General features: G+C 49.7%; 1 protein-coding gene across 1 annotated transcript; it reads right to left on the minus strand.

Annotated features, from left to right (window-relative positions):
* Positions 1 to 1,273: 1,273 nt before the first annotated feature.
* LOC104275018 (chromosome unknown open reading frame, human C6orf89) lies at positions 1,274 to 16,366 on the minus strand. Its single transcript, XM_009870847.1, has 7 exons — positions 16,164 to 16,366; positions 14,770 to 14,935; positions 4,551 to 4,705; positions 4,118 to 4,239; positions 2,737 to 2,863; positions 1,949 to 2,072; positions 1,274 to 1,566 (listed from the first exon to the last, which is right to left on the minus strand). The coding sequence occupies exons 1-7, from the start codon at positions 16,350 to 16,352 to the stop codon at positions 1,481 to 1,483; spliced, it is 969 nt and encodes a 322-aa protein (XP_009869149.1). The 5' UTR covers positions 16,353 to 16,366; the 3' UTR covers positions 1,274 to 1,480.
* Between the last annotated feature and the right edge of the window lie 2,852 nt (positions 16,367 to 19,218).

Raw genomic sequence — 19,218 nt, forward strand, 5'->3', positions numbered from 1 at the left:
TCAGACTAAATTCTTTGGAGCAGGAACTGTTCTCTGTCTTATCCTTGTCCAGGAGCCAGACGTGGGCATCCCACTTGGCAGCTTTTGTCAGACCCTAAGACAGTGTTTGCTCCCATTTCCCTGGTCTTGCCCAAAAAACAAAGGCTGGACAGACATTCTTCCAATCTGCCATTTGACGCGCACCTAAAATACTCACAGAGGAAAAGGTTCTCGCTCGTGAGAACGCAGTTAACTTGCTTTCAAACAAAACCCCTCCCAATTCCATATTAACAAGTGTGAGAGTATGTCCTAAACCCCAGCCCTGGCCTGCTGAGTTCAGCCTGACACATCTGTAAGTGATCTGCAACAGCAGGATCGGACCCAAAGGATCGCCCTTGGACGGGAGCGCAGCATCCGCAGCCTACAAACACCGAAACCGAGCCTCTCTCGGGGCACGGGATAAAGCAGCACTCGAGCAACAGGAAGCATGTGAAGGCAGCTTGGAAAAGACTCAGGAAAAAACCAACGTTTGCGCTGAAGACAGAGTTGCAGGTCTGGAAGGAGTCGATGTGAAAAACGGGATGAGGAAGTTTTCAGGTGCTCCAGTAGGGCTGGGAATAGAGGTGACACCTCTCCAAGAAAGGAATACGCAAGAACGGTCACGCAACCCTTGGTGTCTTAAATGCACAATCAAAAAGATGAAACTCATACGGAGCTGCTCTGTCCCCAGCCCTGTCTCCCTCCAGACCTGCTGCACTCCCAGCACCATCGCCACTAGAACTCGCATCAGTAATTTTGCAGGAAAGCAGGTGGAGAAAAAAAAAAACACAGTTATTATTTGACTCGCTCAACCTCCTGATTGAGACCCGCAGAATAGCGATCACAAGACACAAAGAAGAGGCCTGAAGAGATTCTTTCGGTACGAGAATGATGCAGGAGGGGAGGGTCTCTGCCCCAGGCTGGAAGGCTCATCTCAGCCTGGGAGCACGGCTACGGCCGTGATGGAGAGAGGGCGTTGAGTTGGGACACGTCACCAATTCATTCCCTTTATAGAGCTGGCCTGACAAGACAGGCTCAAAGCCTCCTCCTCAGGAGGAATGTACCCAGAAATGTCACACACACACCCTCTTCCGCTCCCAAACCCCCCCAAAGTTTCAGAAGTGCCACCATCTACAAAGGACACAAGGTGAATCTCATCCTGAGAAATCCCTCTGCCGTTCCTGGAGAAAAAAAATCCTTTTTGCTGCAAACCCTGGGCTTACCTGAGGGGACAGGGAAGGTCATAAATAGCTTGAGCTTCTCTCAAAATACATTTGAGGAAAGGCAAAGAACTACCTCAAGGGTCAGGAAAACAGTCATTTTTAAACACTGTAAACATGCAGGGTGGCAAAGCTGCCTGCCCCAGTTGCCCCAGCTCTATCTCTTCAAGACGTTGCCTTGGCTTCAAAGCTGAAAAGTCTTCTTGTCCTGGAAACAGCTCTGTTTTCCCACCCCTTCATCCTTAGCTAGCGGCTCCATCACAAACAACCACCGGCTCCGTCCCTCTGGCCGTGAAGCTCATCACCCAGTGATCCGCGCTGGCGAAACCTGGGGAAGATGCAACAGAGGCCACATGAAACGAATCCGTGTTTAATGACCGCTCAACATCTCCTGTGAAATGATGAGGGTGTGCAGAAACATTCTGAAAGGACACCACCCTCGACGTTTTCAACACCCAGCAGAGTGTTGTGTGTTCTGCAGCCCACACCACGCGGTTTTCACACTGAGCACCTCACGGTATCCCGTTAGGTTTGCGTTCCAAGCCACAAACTCCCAATCCAGATCCCTCCTCTGTAGCTCAACAAGCGGACACACACCGGTTTGGAGGTGGTAACATCATCGCCTCAGGTGTCAGACAGAAAAGACTCGGGTGGAAGGAGTCTCCTGACTCCAAGGATCTCCCTGACCCCGCTACAGCCCCAATACTCACCCAGATCTCCAGCTTCCAGCTCCACCTTGAACGCCTCGCAGTGTCCTCGGCACTTGTCCAGAGGGACAACAGTCAGGGTGAGCTGTCCGCTTCCAACAGCGAAGAGGCTGCGCAAACCGTAGCTCTAGGAGGAGAGGAGAACTATTTCAAACGCCTCGTCAGCTTTTCTTGTGCCTGTCTGACCAAGGACGGGGTAAGTCATGCCCTGCAGCAAGGTGAGATGGGGCAAAGCACAGGTTTGCTGCTCCCCCTGGTTACCAGGAGATCGTAGCTGGGTTCAAGGTTCCTTCTCCCCACTTCTGCCCAAGGCAACGCAGGCCCTCACACCCACAAAGCCCACAAGAAAAAGGAGGAGGGGATCAGGCTACAACAAATGTGAATGTGTCCACGGCAGGTGTCTCAAAACGGGTGAGGCTTAGTGCCAGGAACAGCTCCTGGAACGCAACTCCGTAATGAATTCTGCCCAACTACGCACAAAAAGTCCCATCCATTTAACCACCATGGCCAGGACATAAATGGGAATGGAACTGGGACCCCACAAGGGCATCTTTAACGGCCAAAGGAGAGGAAACCAAGGTACCACCTGCAGAAACCCAGGCACGGCTGCTGGGGACACAGCGAGCTCAGGTGACACCTTACACAGGGACGGACAGAGCCAAGGCAGCCCTAAACCCTTTGTGTTGGGGTTGTATCAGCTGACAATGGCCTGCAAACCCCCCAAAGACTTGGAGGTTCCAGGGGACGACACACAGAGGTAGAGATTAACATCTCTGGGATGAATTTCTCACCTTATTCCCCAAATCTGGATGGTGGATGAGGAAGCAGCTCTCCAGGGACACGGTCTTGGGGAGGGACAGCAAAGAGGAGGTGGGGAAAAATTCCTGCAGAATCCGTGTTTTATTCACAGATTTGTTCCTAAACAAAACAACCCATATTAAAAGAAATATCATGAAACAATAATATCTGTAATTAACAGGCTATATCAAAGATGAACATTCTTCATAAATATGAGTACTTGATAAACAGCCTGCTGATCCACTAGCCTCTAGGAGCAAAGTTTGACCTCTCAGCTTCTAAACCTGTGCTCCTTCACGTCTTCCTCTCAGTATTTGCAGCAGGAGCACATAAACAAAGATCAAACAGGTGACCACAGATGCCTCGATTTCCCTCTCCTCTTCCCTTAAAATAATATGAGACATCAACTGGATCCATTAATTACAAAAGACATCGAGAGGTGCCATTGTCCACAACCATAACTGAAACCACATGGCAAGGCAGGGGAATCCAAGGCCATTCTCTCGGCCAGGGAATGTGACTGGAAAAGGCAGGGTGGGGCTTGTTATTTTTACACGTGTCTAGCAGCTTGACATGATTAACACTTGTGTATTCCCACCATCCCTCTACCAGTGCTGCAGTCGAGAAACGCAGCGAGAAGATCCCATCCAAGCATCAAGCCAAGCGGAGATTCCACCACCTGCTTCTCCAAATCCGCTCGGACGCTGCTCCTTGGCTCGTATGAAACCGCCCCGGAGCCTGTTCCACACCAGGTGGCACCTTCCCACCTTACTCCTCACCCTTCTCCGCATGCAAAGAGTTTGTTAACGTGCTACTCTGCTCTGCAACCTTAGAGAGCTCTGAATCGTTCACATCTTGAGGCCACACTAAAGGCTTTAGTGAAAAGCTTTTCATTGACAGGGCCTGGTGCTTCTTCCTGCACGAGACCAAACACACAACTGCAGGATGCCCTAAGCCTTACGTTCCTTCTCAGTGCTTTGCAAAAGTCACGGCACCTCTTCTCAGTCAACACTAACGGGGGACAATTTCCACCAAGCAGACAGAGGTGATTAGTAACATAAACCGGTTCTCTCAGGAGATCAGCCCACAGCCCACGTTAACACACGGCCTGAAGAACAGGACTGAGCAGTCCCTGGGATATTTTTGTCGTGTACGGGGAGTGATACATGAAGCCCCAGCCACGATACTCCATTTTCAGTGAAGAAGTCAGCTCCTTGCATCCCATCAGTGCCAGCAGAAGCCTGTAACCCACTCCTGTTCCCCTTCCTGCCAGTTCAAGCGCAGCTCACAAGCTCCTGTTTCACATCAGCGTAAAGCCTGGGTGCCCCACAGGAGGGGTGTGCACAGCTCTCAGCTGTTTTGTCTTTGACTCACCAGGGAAAGAAAAAGGGGCAGCTCCACAATTCAGCCAAATTTTCCTCTACGATAACCTCCGCCAGGTCTGGATCCTGGGACTGGAAATGCTTCAGTTCTTCATAGGAGAGACGCTGCCCTGTCTTCAACGACACAAAACAAAGATAAAAGCTGCACCCCTGGGGGTCGTGCCCTCTCCTGTTTCCATCCTGCCAAGGAACATCCAAAAGTAACAACCAGCCTGACTGCTAAGCTTCCAACCACAAGGACAATTAGTCAGAGGAACAACTTGCAAAGGACACCGTGAGCTCCTCGCTCCCTGACAATTTGAACTGGGGCTAAATGTCTTCTTGGACATATTTTCTACCTCAATCAGCAGTTTGAGTTTGTGGTTGAAAATACTGGGCAGGTGTCTTTGGCTGTTTAAGAGTTCGGACTAATGACCCTGCCTTACCTTGATTAGAAAAGGCTGGGACCTCTGGAGCTTTTCCGATAGTTCTCCGAAGTCTGTCGCTATCTGAAGGCTTTTCACAGCAGAACAGACTGTGCAGTTTGCAGGAAGTGTAGAAGTGTTCTGTCTGCAACCTGCTGCCCACCAGTCCTGGCATTCTTGGGAAGAAACAAGAAGAACGTGCTTAATAAGAGGAAAAACGAAATGGGAAGGAGACAGACTTGATGATAAACTCATTATCTTTCACACGAAACACTGAGATTGAAAAGAGAAACTCTCGCATGGTTAGCACCACGAACCCTGCTAAGACATCTCTGAAATGCCTTCCCTCCCCTTTACCTCTGCGCTGATTAAGAAACACTCTGTCCTGGGCAAAGTTCGCCCAGTCTCCGATATGCAGAAGATACTGGGGAAAATGAGATTTCGCCAAGATGTCCTGTTGCTGTTTTTGTTCAACCCATGCATTGACTTGAAGATGAAACGGGGAGAAAAGACCCAGCATTGGGAACCCCTAATTTTAAATCCCAGAAGGAGCTGTTGTCATCTCAATCGGCTGAACTGACCTACAAGCGAACATCGAGGATATTTACATCTTCAAACAATTCAGTTTTTATGTGAAAGCATTACTTGATGCCTATATCCTGCCTCTCTCCTCGTCAACATTAACAGAAGTGACGGGAGCAGCCGTCACACCAAAAGGACGCGGCTCTAATTTTGTGGCAGCGACGGCCTTCAGCCAACAGGGAGATTTTTTAACTCATGCAAGTGGCAGCAAACCCACCCAAGGGTGTCAGGGTGGGCCAGGACGAAGCTGAGGCTCAGGACACACCTCGCCTGGAATGGCCAGAGATCTGTCCTCACAACGGGCCCACCCGTCCCAGCCGGCGCCAGCACGTGTCAAAACAGCTCATGTCTCCCGAGCTTGGGAAACGGAGCTGGTGGGAAAGGGGAGAGAAAAGAGACAGTGAAGGCCTGCCTCAAAAATAAAGTTAAGAAACAAGGATGCTTTTCAGTGGGGGAAAAAAAAGCCCAGGCACAGCCTGCCTGTTAGTGCCGTCGTGGTTTCATGCTCACACACGTGGGTATTAATCGATGAACAGCGCTTAATAGGAAAGCTTTTGTTTTATTTTTCCCCTCTGATGTCTGCAAGAGGCAACGAGGAATGTTGTAGAAGGTTTAGGTTTGCTGGGCAGTAACGACAAGGAGGAGATGGGATTCGTTTCGGTTTGTTCTGTCTGAATATTTCCAGTCGACTCCCAAAGGCTGCGTTTCCCACCCTGCTGCCGGGACATGAGCTGAAAGGGCTGCGGATGCAATTCCCAGTCTTTCTGGAAGATGTGTCTACACTGCTTTCAGGGAAAGGGGTGAAAAGGCAAAACTAAGTGTCAAATCCTCATTGCAAGCAGAAGCCCCACTCCCATGAGAAACTGCTCCAACGTACTTTCCCTCCCTGCTCACAAGAGGGGGGAAAAAAAAAGAAAATCTTTGTTCCGCTGCCGTAGAAAGCTTCAGTTTTACGACAACAAAAAACCTCGACTCTCAGAAAACAGCTGGTTGGTGACAAGAAACAAAAGGCTGAAGGATCTCACCAGAGGAAGGGCAGTCGCCGTGAAGAGAACAAGAAAACTTATCTCACAGTCTCTCATCACGCAGGGAGGCAGCAATACTGTCATTTCTCTCTGGGCAAAACTCGGAAACCTCATCCCAGAGCGCACTTGTCCCAAAATTTTCTCTCTGGGCTCAGGGCAGCACCCCACATAAGGGGATGCTAATCAGCCTGCCGGTAAAGAGCTCGATTCCTCTTTTGAGCCAGGCTGGAACATTTGCATTCTCAATCGCTCGATTCACGAGGTTATTTCTTTTCCCCGTGAATAACCCGAGCGGAGCACAGTCGAGCTGCATTTCAAATGCTGCAAGTCGGGTTGGGTTTTGTTTCTTTTTTTTGGTAATTAATCTTTTAGACTGATTGTTGAGGGTGTTAGCCTGTGCAGCAGCACGTGTGTGCCTGGCATGACAAGTACGGGTGGCGAGGAGTGACTGCCCTGCCCGAGGAGGGGGACCAGAGCAAGAGTTTTACCCAGGATGCTGCTTCTCTCTTTTGATTCCCCTCCCTGAGCAGACCCTCAGCTCCTCCATCAAGGATACCCACCTAATATTCACTTTTACACTTTATTAGCTCTCCAAACAAAAGCTCCCTTCTCCCCTTCGTCAGGATTGCTCGTAGCACAGCCAGGGCTGGGGAATTCCAGCCCAGACCAAGAGATAACAGCTCTCCCTAAAACATGCCTATGATTAATGCTAGAAGGCGTTTATGACTGTACTTTCCACTATGCAGAAAAATAATTTTCAACTTACAATCCATTTAAAATGAGCGCCCCCACCCTTCTCAGCCATTCCCATGGAGGATCTCCCAAGTTTTTTGGCCTTCCCCAGAACTGCAGAGGGGTGTGTGCGCACAACCCCAGAGATGCTGGGTGTGGACAATCAGATTGGAAACTAAGAGGTGACTGAGAAGGACCTGGCCCTGCTCCTGCACCTCGTAGAGAAGCAATAAAACTGAGGGAAACTTGCCCACATAGATCTGAGAGCAGGATCTCAGCAACAGCCCTGGTGTCTTCACAGACCATATGGAGGGCAAGTACCAGTCAGTTCTATGACACATGGAGCCAAGGGCTGCTCCCGACCCTAACCAAGAGTTAAAATCTCCTGCGAGTAGAATTGCAGGTGCTGAGGCGGCTCGCTGGCTCCCCACTGAGCGGGTTTGCTCCCCAGCACTCAGGATTGCAAGGCTGAAAAACAATCCCCAGCAGTCACCAGGTAGGTCTGCCCTGCAAAGTCTGGGCCAGGGGAAGGGGGACGCCCCCAGACCTTCACGGTCCCTCCAGGTCTTCTTGTCCTTACAGGTTGTTGCTACCATCACTCGTGACAAATAGCAGAGAGCACATCGACCACTCACAAGACATTTCTCTGTCCTTTCTTGGACAAGCCTGGCTGGTCCATTCACACCCACAACGCTTTTGGACCATCCCTCAGAGGATCCAAGGCATCACTGACAACCACAAGAAGACTTATCGGGTAGGTCAGCAGGTAAACCTGAAGGCTCTCAAAAAGCAGGACTAACTCTACGTTGGCCGACTCAAAGGTAAGCTCAGGAGGGGTGCGGACTCAGCCAGGCCCAACCCAGTGACTCATTTATGGCACTGCACCGACAGCCACCACCTCGGTCCTACGTGCTAGATCCAACGAGGAGAAGATGCTGATCTCTGCTCTTACGATGTCTCCCCACAGCTGCAGGTCTGGAAAAGTCTGGACTTTTTCCAAGGTGGATCTGAAGAGACCCTTCAAAGGAAGAGATTAAGACCTCGGCCCACCCTCTGCTCTCTGCAACCATGCCCTCCCCTCTGCCAAAGGGACCCTTTTCAGACAAAAACCTGGGCCCACGGGATACCGACCTCCTCCCGTCCCTTCCAGGCCAAAAGCCCAACTACAAACTGTTCTCACAGCTGACAAAGGGCTGAGAATTTCAGGAGACGTTTGATCCCATCTGTGAGGTTCCCAGTGACAAAGCGCCCACGAGAGCCTCAGCGCTCTCACGTCCCATCGCCATCACCACAGAAGGGCTTCAGCTCTCCCTTCGGTTGGAAATAGCTCGCTTCCAGATGCTGGATTTTACCGCGCTGTTTCCCACTCTTTTAAGGACAGGGTTTTGCAAGGTCTAGCTCTTAACCTCAGAGTGAAAACGCAGCTCATAATCTACTGTTCTTGATTTGACAGCCAAAGAATGTGCAGGCCAGGTTGTTCTTGAGGCATGATTAGCCACTTGCCACGCTGGGACCACTGCAGGCTCAGAGCTAATCTAATCCTCACGTAAATAGCTTGTTGCGTGTCGTGCTGTGCCACTGCAGCGTGATGTGCTTTTTGCTTAACACCACATCCCCTCTCCCAGATTTTATCAAAAGATAAACCAGTATTTTACAACCTCAAAGCAATTTAGACATCAATTCACGATCACCACCTCCAACACTGGGCAAATCCGATCATCCTTACTTTACAGACACAAAAATTAAGAGCTCTGCTGCAGCACGGTTCAGAGGAGACATTCAGAGAATTTTGTTGCAAAAGCAACATTTCCCAAGCTCCATCCTGCTGAAATTTTTCACTGGGCTAAAAACTAATTTGATCATTTATAATGTCATGTCAAAGCTAGGCTAAACTGGTGAAAAGTCAGACAAGAATGACAAGGAGCGCTTGCTAATTACAGCGTGGAAGTTCTAATTAAGGAATGCATCACGGTGGAGTTTTAAATATAAACTACAAAGAGGGTCCCCGTTCACCTCAAGATCCTCATCTCTTGCTTGTAGCTCTGAGTTTATTCAATATCTTTATGTCAGGAGAAGAAAGTTCCTCCCAGTTTGGTTCAGGGCACTTTTCAGAACCGCGAGCAACAAAACAACCGCTCCAAAAAACTCCTCGAGAAAACCTCATTTTTTGTTCAGCGTAAAAAGTCAACAGCTTGAAGAACTACTCATTCATTTCACTAATGGGTCCCGGCTGGTCAAACAACCGGAGGATGATCAGTCAGTCTCTAGCAAAGCACACCAATGATTTTGATGCAACGAGACGTTGCGAGATCGAGTCTGCTCAGCCTGGCCCAAGAGGAACTCACAGTCCGCTGGGGCGAAAGAGCATTATTTCCAGGAAAAATCCGCACCTACCAATCTAGAAAACGGCAGGCAGCCACCCAGCTCCCCGGGAAGTCTCCAAGGTTCACTCCAGCCTGCAATCTCTGGTTATGTGCCTCAAAAGACAGCTTGGGCTGCTCTGGCAGCGCCTGCGTGAGCGATCTAGCCCAGAGGAAGGGCACGCTCTTGGAAGAAATCCCTCCTGGTTGTTGCTGTTTTCCTGGTGGTGGCTTCAGTCTGTGAAAGGTTTGACCTGTCTGTGTCACCAGGCTCTGCTAGGCTGCTAAATGCCTCTGCAAGGGGTCACAGGTGGCACAGCACACTCTCTTTTTCCAGGGAAGCAAACCCAAAAAAAGGAAGAATTCACTTGCTCTGAAAATGAGGAAACAAGAAATTCTGGAGGCATCAAAATACAAAAGCGAAAAAGGTTTTTTTTCATGTTCTGGATTACCACAACGATTTGGAGTTAAGTTTACCGTCACCAAATCCAAATAAACAGTCCCCTGGCTGAACAGAGGCCAAAGCAAAGCAGTATCTGAAAACAGCTTGGCACCAACCTGCACTGCAAAGTCAGCTTTTTTTTTTTTCACCTTTGAATGAACCAACACACATCTTTTGGTCACTCGCAGGTTATGTTATAAAAGGGTTGTTTAAACACACATAAAAAGAAGTGATCAGATAAACTGGCAGCTGTAGGGCGGTGGGAAGGAGCCCTGGAACCTGCATCACGCTCACATCCAGCCCCCAGAGCAGGTGCATGAGAGTGTGCACAAACACAAGAGCCAACCAGCCTGGCTTTGCTCAAGGGACGAAAAAAAAAGAAAAAAAAAAAGAAAAGAGTAAGATCTTTAGCGAGCAAGAGGAAAAGGCCTTGCTGAAGGCAGCAACAAGTCAGAAATCAGACCCTGCTTTACCTCCCAAGCAGCCTTATTGCGCAATCTGCTGGTTGCGGGCCGCGCATCACCGACCCGCGCAGGTCAGATGCGGCGGGGGCTGAAAAACCCCACGGGGAAGGGCTGGCTCGGTACCTGGGTGCTCAGCCCACAGTGCACTCAGGCAGCAGAGAGCCCACCCTCGTGTGAAGCAGGTGTGCTGGATGTTCCTTTTCTGCGCACAGACGCACCGAGGATAAAGATGCTTGAGGGCTACTGAAGGAGAGGAGAAGCCTGAGAAGCGGGGAGCTGTGTGGCCGTGGCTGGCTCGGCGCGAGCTGCCTGCAAAGGGTTAAGATCAGAAAGAAGCCAGGACGTGGCCAGGCGCCAAGACAAGCCTCCAAGCTGGGCCTGAAGGTGGCCAGCCAAGAGGCAGGGGCTGCTCTGCTCTCCCAGTGACCCAGCCTGCTGTGACCCGTCCCCACAAATAGCTCTGGCACCCGGCAGCCCTCGGGATGTGACAGTGACAGGCCAGTTACAAGGCGCTGCTTAAAAACCAGCTCCTCCAGCAAGGTTCCTTTCTCCGGAACAGGTTATGTATAGAACCCAGAGAGATGATTTTTAGCCCTGCTGGTCTAGGGAAAAAAAAAAAAAAGCATTTAAGACACTGAGTCTTCTCCAAGCTGGGGGTAAATTGCACAGGATCTGTGTTCTCACACTGAGCTACGCGTGCGCTTGCACCTGATTTCAGGTGTGCTGAGCAGCTCCCATGTGGTTGATTTTAGATGCACGTGGTGTAAGATGTACGCGCTCAGGACACGGTCTCACTACCAGAAGCGAAGTTGGATTTTCCTCGAGGTCATTACAAACCTCTTCCATGAGTACGACGCGCAAACTGTCCTGTCGCTGCACGAGAGCCTGTTCGTCACCGACCGACCTGCTCTGCTGGGGTTTCACAGCTGAACTTACCGTGGGCAGACACACACGTTAACGTAAGAGCAACTTAATGCTCTGCTCATCACGTCACTGCTCTGAGAAGCTGGTGGGGAACAGCTATCAAGCAGGTGACATCAAAATTTGTATTTAGATATTAACAAAGCTATAAGGATGCCACACAGCTGTGAAGGGAAAAACCACTGAAAAACAGGCAGAATGACCACTATCATGGTTTTAAAACTTCCAATTAAAAAAAAAAAAAGAGAAAACCTGCCTTTTCATTTGGCTCCAATTACTACAGACTTTGAGAGCTTGTTATATTACTCCCTAAAGCTTGCAGGGAAGTACTCGTATCTGTACTTTGCACCAGAGAACTGAAACACAGAGGGAATGACTTGTCTGTGTCAGCCTACATCAGAGAAGATAAACGAATCCAGGTTACACAGGCCCTACTTTCTCCTTGAAGCAGCAGCAGAAGGCCTTGAGTTAACCCATGTGTGCCCAGAGTGGCGTCCCCTCCAGCCCAGAGCAAGCAGCGTGACCCCACACCGGGGCTTTCACAAGCTTCGCGTAAACACGAGCTCAGGAAAAGCAAATGCAAACCACATTTCCACAGAACTTTGCCCCAACCAAAGGGACCTTGTTTCCTAGCCCTGGGAAAACAGCTGAAAAAGAAGCATGGACGCCAAGCTCAAGGGTCTAAGAGTCAACTTTGAAGAAACAGAGGGTGGGAACATTAGTTTTTTAGGGGAATTGACCCAGAGAAAGCCGGCAAGCCACGGAGCAGAGAGACAGGCAAAAAGGAAATTTACTTTGGACCCGATCCTATAAACTTAACGCAAGAGAGCGCTTTGCGGCCACTGCTCTTCACCCCGGCTGCTTGAAGGTCCACCCACAGCCATCGGTCACCAAGGGCATGGCTCATGGGGTGGAATGAGGATGAAGGAGAGAGTGAAGGCGGAGCCGGAGGGAGAGGGGAGCAGGAGAGAGGCTCCTCCTGAAGCCTCCTCACCACTCCAATACGTGGCTCTCACTCTCGGGGGAAACCAGGCATCTGAGCTCCCCTCGTTGGGCAACACAACCCCGGCTGCTCAGCCCACATCTCCCCCTGGACCAGGCTGCAACCTGCAATCCCGGAGACAGGAAAGCTGCCCCAAGCCCACTTGCTCCTCAGTCAGGCTCAGGAGGGACAGCTCGGCCCCAGACCACAGCCCCACGCAGGCCTGCCCCTGCTCCGGGCCCGGAGGAAGCGACCTGGACCACCCACGCTTGCCACAGCCGGGCTTTGTCCACGCCACATCGGGCGGCGCGGCCGGGGGAATCTTGCCAGGATTGCCGGCGGGGCCAAAGCAGCCTCCCAACTGCTAACAGGTGGCTCTCAACAAGAACAGCCCGAGCTGGATTTGAACGGGTGCCCAAGCACAGAAAGCTCCAAGCTTCATCCTCAGCCCCCTCAAAATTTTCATCTTCCAGGATCTACGTAGAGAAAGGAAGAAGAGTCTGTAAGTCGAGTGGTTTTCTCGGCTGTGAGCAGCACAGAAAACCTTGCACGGTGCCTTCTCCCATGCAAGTGTGAACTGGAGAACACTAGACCTGCTTGCAAAGTCTCCCCGCCTTATGCTCACACCAGCAAATGTGACAGCAAGACCCAGTGTTACCCCTTCCCTTCATGGGCAAAACATGCACAAGGCAGGGCTGAAAGGGAGCTCGGGAGACCACTCAGTCCCACGCCAGGAAGTCCCTCTTCAGGATCTCTGTCAGATGGCTTTACCACTCGACAGCGAGCTGTGAAGTTGACACCAACTCGGCTGGGACAGGCAGTTGCTGGGATGGCCCCGGTGGCCGCAGCTGCCTGCCGGGAAGCCAGGACACGAGGGATTCCCACAGGAACCCAGCCAAGGTTCAGGCTGGGTGCTGCACTCTCCCGTTCAAATCGCAGGGGTCGAGCCCAGTTCCTTTTACTGAGGCAAGATCAAAGTTACCCCGGCCATCCCCAGCGAATCTGTTAATTGGGACATACTGTGTATTCCACCACAACCTAATGCTGCTGGAAAAACAGGGCTGGAACAGCCTCATCCCCTCTGCACCTCCCCTCCTTTCCCCAGAGCTGGCTTGGTGGCCACCCTGTCTCTCATCACTTCAGATTTCCAGGGCTCGTGGAGGCATTAACGATTTTATATGCATTTAAACAACAGCCTCACACCCTTCCTCTCCATCCATCCTTCCCTTTTCCCCTACTCCTTTGGACATTTCCTGATCTCCTCCCCATTCAGCTGCTTTTTCCATCAGCAGCCCAGGCTTGCTCCTGCTCTTATTTATCTTCACAGCAAGATGCTCCCCATTTCAGGCAGCCCCTGTCCTAGAAACCTTTTGGTGTCCCGAGCAACCTCCCTGGGCTCTCCTCATCCAAGGGGGCAACCGAAGGAAGAACCTTCTGAACAAAACCTTCTGACTTCCTGAACAAAATTCCACTGAATAAATACGAGCGTTAAAGTTCCCACTGGTTTCCCTCGCCGTACCGCAGCAGAGGGGTGTGCACAGACTCACGTCAACGCTGAAACGCACGAGATAAGCGAGCAGGCTCATGCCAAGCGTCTATCGGAGCCATCTCCTCGCCCATGTTTTTTTCCTCCCTGCGAGGGATCCCAGGGTTTTAAGGAAGGAGATGAACAAGGAGGGATACCCTGTCCCACCCATATGAACCCGACCCAACCGAAATCCCACGTGTCGGCGGAAGAGAGGGAGACACGTGGAGCAAACGCAGGACGGCGCTGGTGTTTCAGGGCGCCCTTTTTAGCAACGGCAGGGAGGGCAGAGCCAGAACGGACAACCCCGACACAATGAGCCGCCAAAGCTAAATATAAACCCGTCGAGGGCATGGATACAGGGGTTTGTTTTTACAGCGAGCCGACAGACAATCAACATTGTGCCACGTCTCTGCTCAAAATAATTCGCTGCTTTATCGTTACCGACAGTCTTTGTGTTTTATCAGGGGCAGAGCCCCTGCTCACACCCATTTGCCAGTCTAAGTCAGTGGAAACGATTAACCAAGAAGGAGAAATTTTCAAATTTTTCCATTCCTGTTATACCAGTCTTGGAAAATCTATTGTGTTCTTCTCCCGTGATGGAACCATCTCATTAGGGAGTCGCTTAACGAGCTTCCTCACGCACACACTGTTGCCCTTAATGTTCCATTAACTGCTATTAACACCGCAGCTCTTGAGCCCACGGCCCTCTCCCAATACACCATTTGGCAAAAACTGCTTTTCCTTAAAGCCAGGTCACATGTTGAGGTTTCTACACTCTGCACCCAGATACCAAGATTTGGTTGTCAAGCTGCTTTTGCCTGCTTACTCAGAAAAAAAATAAAAGAAGGTGACATTTACCCAGCACAGCTATCTCAGTGTGATTCTCAGAACTGCAGATTTTTAGAGGAAGGAGAACTCTTGTGGAAGAAAAAAAAACCTGAGGTGTTAAAAGCAAGGAAAAGAGAATGTGCAAGAACAAAATTACAAAGTTGGAGATAAAATATGCTTTAGCCTCGATGAATAGAAGGAAAAGAGCCCTAGCTAGAACTCAAGAGGCTATTTTGAAGCATGGTGGTAGGAAAAGAAAAAACCACGGTGCCACGGCAGTAACACATGTGGTGCCCAGAGAGACACACAAATGGCTCACGGGGCTGGTATTTAACTTGGTATTTCTTATATTATAGCAGAGAAATCACTTCCTTACTCTCAAGCATGTACTTCTTGGCAATGGGCAGAGGGAGCAGTCGGATGTGACCGATGAGGGAGCCCCAGGCGTGGGCTCTGGAGAGCGGAGCTTCAGGGGCCAGCGGGCTGTAGGGCTGGATCACGAAGTAAACGGTCAGCAAGACCAGGCCGAGCGTGAGCAGGCCCTGCGAGAGAAAACAGGCCCAGAATTAATTACACCGCAGCCAGATGACGTGTCGTCGCGACAGGACACACCTCCTGGCTGGTATCAAAGGGCTGGGGCTGCGTGCTCTAGGAGGAACGCTCCAATTTTTGTGGTGGCTCCTTGTTGAACCGCAATGCTATTTCAGCACATCGAGCTGTCACTCCGTTTTACTGTTAGGGCTGTCCAGGGACAAAATTAAGGAATCTTCAAACCCAAGCAACACAGCTCTGTTCCTGCAAATAATCCAGGACTGGAGCAATGAAGATCATCTACAAACACTTCCGATTCCTCCTACCTAATCAAATAAAAGCTGGCACTTCTGCCATACCTCTTGCACAAGGTTTTCAAGGCTTTTAGCAAACATCCGTCAAGCCTCAAAACACTCTGGCAGAGTTGGCACCAGCTCCCTCCTCCGTACCAGAATCCCAAAGACGTGACACATTTCTCCCCCTGGCCAAAGTCAAAGCGAATCAACAGCAAAAACAAGAATAGAAGCTGAAAGTTCAAGTTTCCTCTTCTCCTGCCTTTTTACAGTTTTTTATAGGACGTGAGGAAGAAAGCTGAATTTTTTTCTAAATGGAATCCATCGTGATGATTCTGTAAAGACAACGCTAAAATATTACTGAGTATCATGCCAGGGGGAAGTTTTCCATCCTTGTAATGAACATCTCAAACCTACCCAACAGTAGCATCCCTCCACCCACTCTGCAAAACTTTTTATGGCACCTTTTAGTTAAGGGTCTCAACGTATCTCTCTAGCATCATGGCAACAGGTTAATTTTCTAGACTAGAAGGAGGATAAAGACAGGCAGAAGCTTGTGACAGGGTCAGAAACAGAAACTGGATCTCCTCATTATTCAGCCCTGAACTTCCCTTCCTTCCTCCCATTTCCAGTGACGGCGCTGACACTGGGAATCTTTGCCTGAAAAATCAATCCAAGTCTCATTCTTTAATAATTTAAGAAGAGGAAGGTGTTGACACGTTAAACTTTTAACACACACGAGCAATTCCAAATCCCAGTCAGTTGTTTTTTGTTTTTTTTACAAACCAGCTCGTGGGACAAAGGAAGGAAGCTACACTTCACAGCTTTTTAAGTAAAGAACTTGGGAAAAAAAATCCAGCAAATGCAATGGGAAATAAAAGGCTCAGGTGCCAAAGGAGAATTTCTGACCCTCAAACAGTCTGCGCATGCACAAAAAGCATCTTACCTTGTAGAGAGCCACCAAGACAGGGTACCGTGGAGGTCCCCTTTGAGGTTCGTTTCTTTCCAAGAGCTGCTTGATGAATTTCTCGATGGCTTTTTCTGACATCCCGCACTGGTGGCCAGTCTGCCTCACTAGATCAATCGTCTCCGAGAGCTTGTCGTAAATGCTGAGCTCGTTGGCTGAAAGCTCCATGGCCTCCGATGGAAAATCCCTGCGGAGAGATTCAGCACGTTAACAGAAAACGCGCTCCAGCCGGACAGCTCAACACCGGCACGCGCAGAGAGATCACTGGAACGTCGCAATATCTAAGCAAGAAGGAAGCCTTCTCTGGAGCAAACCTGTTTGCAGCCGAAGGCACAACGTTTAGCTGCCTCTGCTGGTCCAATATCCCCCAGGGACTGAAAGAAGCCGTGAAATTTCCTGACAAGAGAAGAAGCGGCCGAGATTCACAGCTTATGTAAATGAACAAAGCTTCCCAGAAATCAGTGAAACTCCATTTATTCTTCTATTCCAAACGAATCCGGCCCATAAAGCGATTGCTCACCACGTACAAGAGCCAGCGACACAAAGCTGCTCATCACACACAGCAGCCAAGCTAAGCTCTCCTGCCTCACAATTCCACTTGCTTATTTTAACATAGATTTGTTTTCACTAAATCCCCTGTCAACAACAGGAACCGGACGGAGAAACAAGCAGTATGTGTGGGGCAAAGTTCAATAGTTTACAATTTGTTTAAATTTTCGCAACCTAATGTCCAGGTCAACCCATTATTGAGTAATAGCAATGTGATAGCAGCATGCTCTGCGGGCAACAAAAGCTCCCCAGTTCCTCGGAAAGTTTGCCTGCAGGTCATTCACACACAGAAATGCCACAGAACTAAATACTCTGGCAACAGAGACGAAACGGCATTTGACAGCAAATCCCTTCCCACCACGGAATTGCAATGGGGAAGCTTGTAAAAAACACACCTCTGAGCAATCAAACACTAAGATGCCAAAAGAAGAAACGCGTTCCTCTACCACTGCCATCGCCTGGCAGAGCCTCCCGGTACCAAGGGTGGCAGACGGGCTAAAGAAAAGTCACAAAGAAATCGCTGGACCAGCTAATAGCTGCTGAGAATCCCATTGTCAGAGAGATATTTCACCTCACAAAAACACTGATGGGGGAAAGGAAGCATCTGCAAGGTCTTGATTTGCTGCGTTTCTGAGCTGGGAAAACTCTAATCTGGATCGAGAAATAAGATTCTCCCGTCAGGCGACCAAACTTTAAATCTGATTTGCCTTTAAAGAACTGGCCAACTGCTTCTCCCCCGAACCACAGATTCCTACGAGGCAGAAGTCAAACAACAGCTTTTTTAAAACATTTTTGTGGGGTTTTTTTCTGCAACACTATGGTGTAGTTTCAGAAACCCCTACACCACTTTTCAACAGGAGTATCAGCTTCAGCAATTGCTTCTCTTGCCCCAGGATCAGCTCCCTGTTCTGCTCTGACACATTTGTTGATGAGGTCACATGGTGAATCAGATCGGGAAAATTATCTGGCTGAAAAATAACCCCCACGTTTGGTCAGCAGCTGCCCAAGCATCCAACTTAAGCACTTAATGTCAGACGTTACATTAACATTAGTGTCAAATTTCTAGCCACAGCCTCACAAACACCAAAAGGGTAAAATGCCAAATGAAAACGTAACCCCAAGTGCGCAATGAGAACACGCTGCACTGCGTTGCCAGGTTAATTAGCTCCTGGCCCTGTTCTACCGCCATTCCTTGCATTCCACGCAAATATTTGTCCCAGATCTTGCCACCTGGGCAGCCTCATGGGCTACCAAAACTTCCCCAAAGCAGGTTTGATCGATAATATCTCATTATGGATCGCAACGTCTCCAAGACAGGGACTTTCTCTTCTTGTTTGTAAAGCACCTGGCATGCACTTGACTCTAGAAAAACAATACACTGCTTTACCAACTCTCATTTATGTAATACCCTGATTCACATACGGAGCAAGGGCCAGCACATCTGCAGGATATTAAACGCCTTCGCCCCGCCAGCTTTTACGCCTTGACACCGCAACTCGTGCGCTAAATGGTCTGAAAGGGTGTCTTGCTTCCCTTGGCTGCCACGTGCCAAAGCTTTTGCCCGTGAAGCTCTCCGGTGCCGAATTCCAGCAGATTCCACGAGCTTCCACTGCCTGGACCTGCCTGGAACTACTTAAAACAACCATCCCTACAGAAATGCCGTCGGAAGTGGTGATTCCTCCCTTTCCAAAGAGCAGAAGTGTCCTGCTATGACAGCAATGCTTCCCCCCACCTCTACATTTCTACTCAACTCTGAGCAAACACCTTTTGTACAAACTCCAGGCATTAAGAATCCCAACGCAACTCCTCGATGAACTCCACAGTAACTCCACGTCCCCAGCTCGGAAATAAGGCACTACGCTCCCCCATTGTTCCCAGGCCAGACAAGGCCTCAAAAAACTCAAATAACAACCCATTATTCCCTTTCCTATCATGGCAACCGACAAAAATAATAACAAAAGGCTACTGTACCCGCTTCGTGCTGGCACACTGAGCGAGGCTTATTCCCCGCGAACAGAGAGAGGCCTTTAAACTCACGAAACCTGTATATTATCGCTGCTTTTTATGAACTCCACCGCCCTAAGAAGGATATAAGCAGCTCTCTCCGCAAACACATCTAAAATTCTACAATTCTGATGCGGCTTAGCCAGTTCCCAGCCCAGAAAATCACGGCGGGGCTTTGGACTCAGGCTTTAGAAAGCTTAAATATTTAGAGAGAAACGCTGTCGGAGAAGGCTTTAAAAGGGAAAGCTTGCTCGCGAACCTCAAACAGCGATATAAATTCCAAAAAAATAGTAAATAAAACGCATCCTCCCCGCCTGCTTTAACCCTGTTTGTGCCGCCTCCCCCGGCCCTGCTCTAGATCCCTAGAGAGGGGCCCACAGGCATCGCCCTCTTTTATGCCCGAGGCAGAAAGGCTCCAGCCAGGAATTTTATTATAAAAAGAAATATAATAAAAAGAAAAATCAATAAATTGAAGCAGAAA

Source organism: Apaloderma vittatum, unplaced genomic scaffold (genome assembly GCF_000703405.1).
Source record: "Apaloderma vittatum isolate BGI_N311 unplaced genomic scaffold, ASM70340v1 scaffold9146, whole genome shotgun sequence".
Taxonomy (NCBI): domain Eukaryota; kingdom Metazoa; phylum Chordata; class Aves; order Trogoniformes; family Trogonidae; genus Apaloderma; species Apaloderma vittatum.

What these genes read in the sequence shown, in the direction of transcription:
- LOC104275018 (XM_009870847.1), bottom strand. Translation starts at nt 16,352, where the DNA reads ATGGAGCTTTCAGCCAACGAGCTCAGCATTTACGACAAGCTCTCGGAG. An exon ending in CCCAGCCTTTTCTAATCAAG is followed by an intron (nt 4,240 to 4,550) that starts GTAAGGCAGGGT and finishes GTGTCGTTGAAG; the next exon opens with ACAGGGCAGCGTCTCTCCTA. An exon ending in ATCCAGATTTGGGGAATAAG is followed by an intron (nt 2,073 to 2,736) that starts GTGAGAAATTCA and finishes CTCTCCTCCTAG; the next exon opens with AGCTACGGTTTGCGCAGCCT.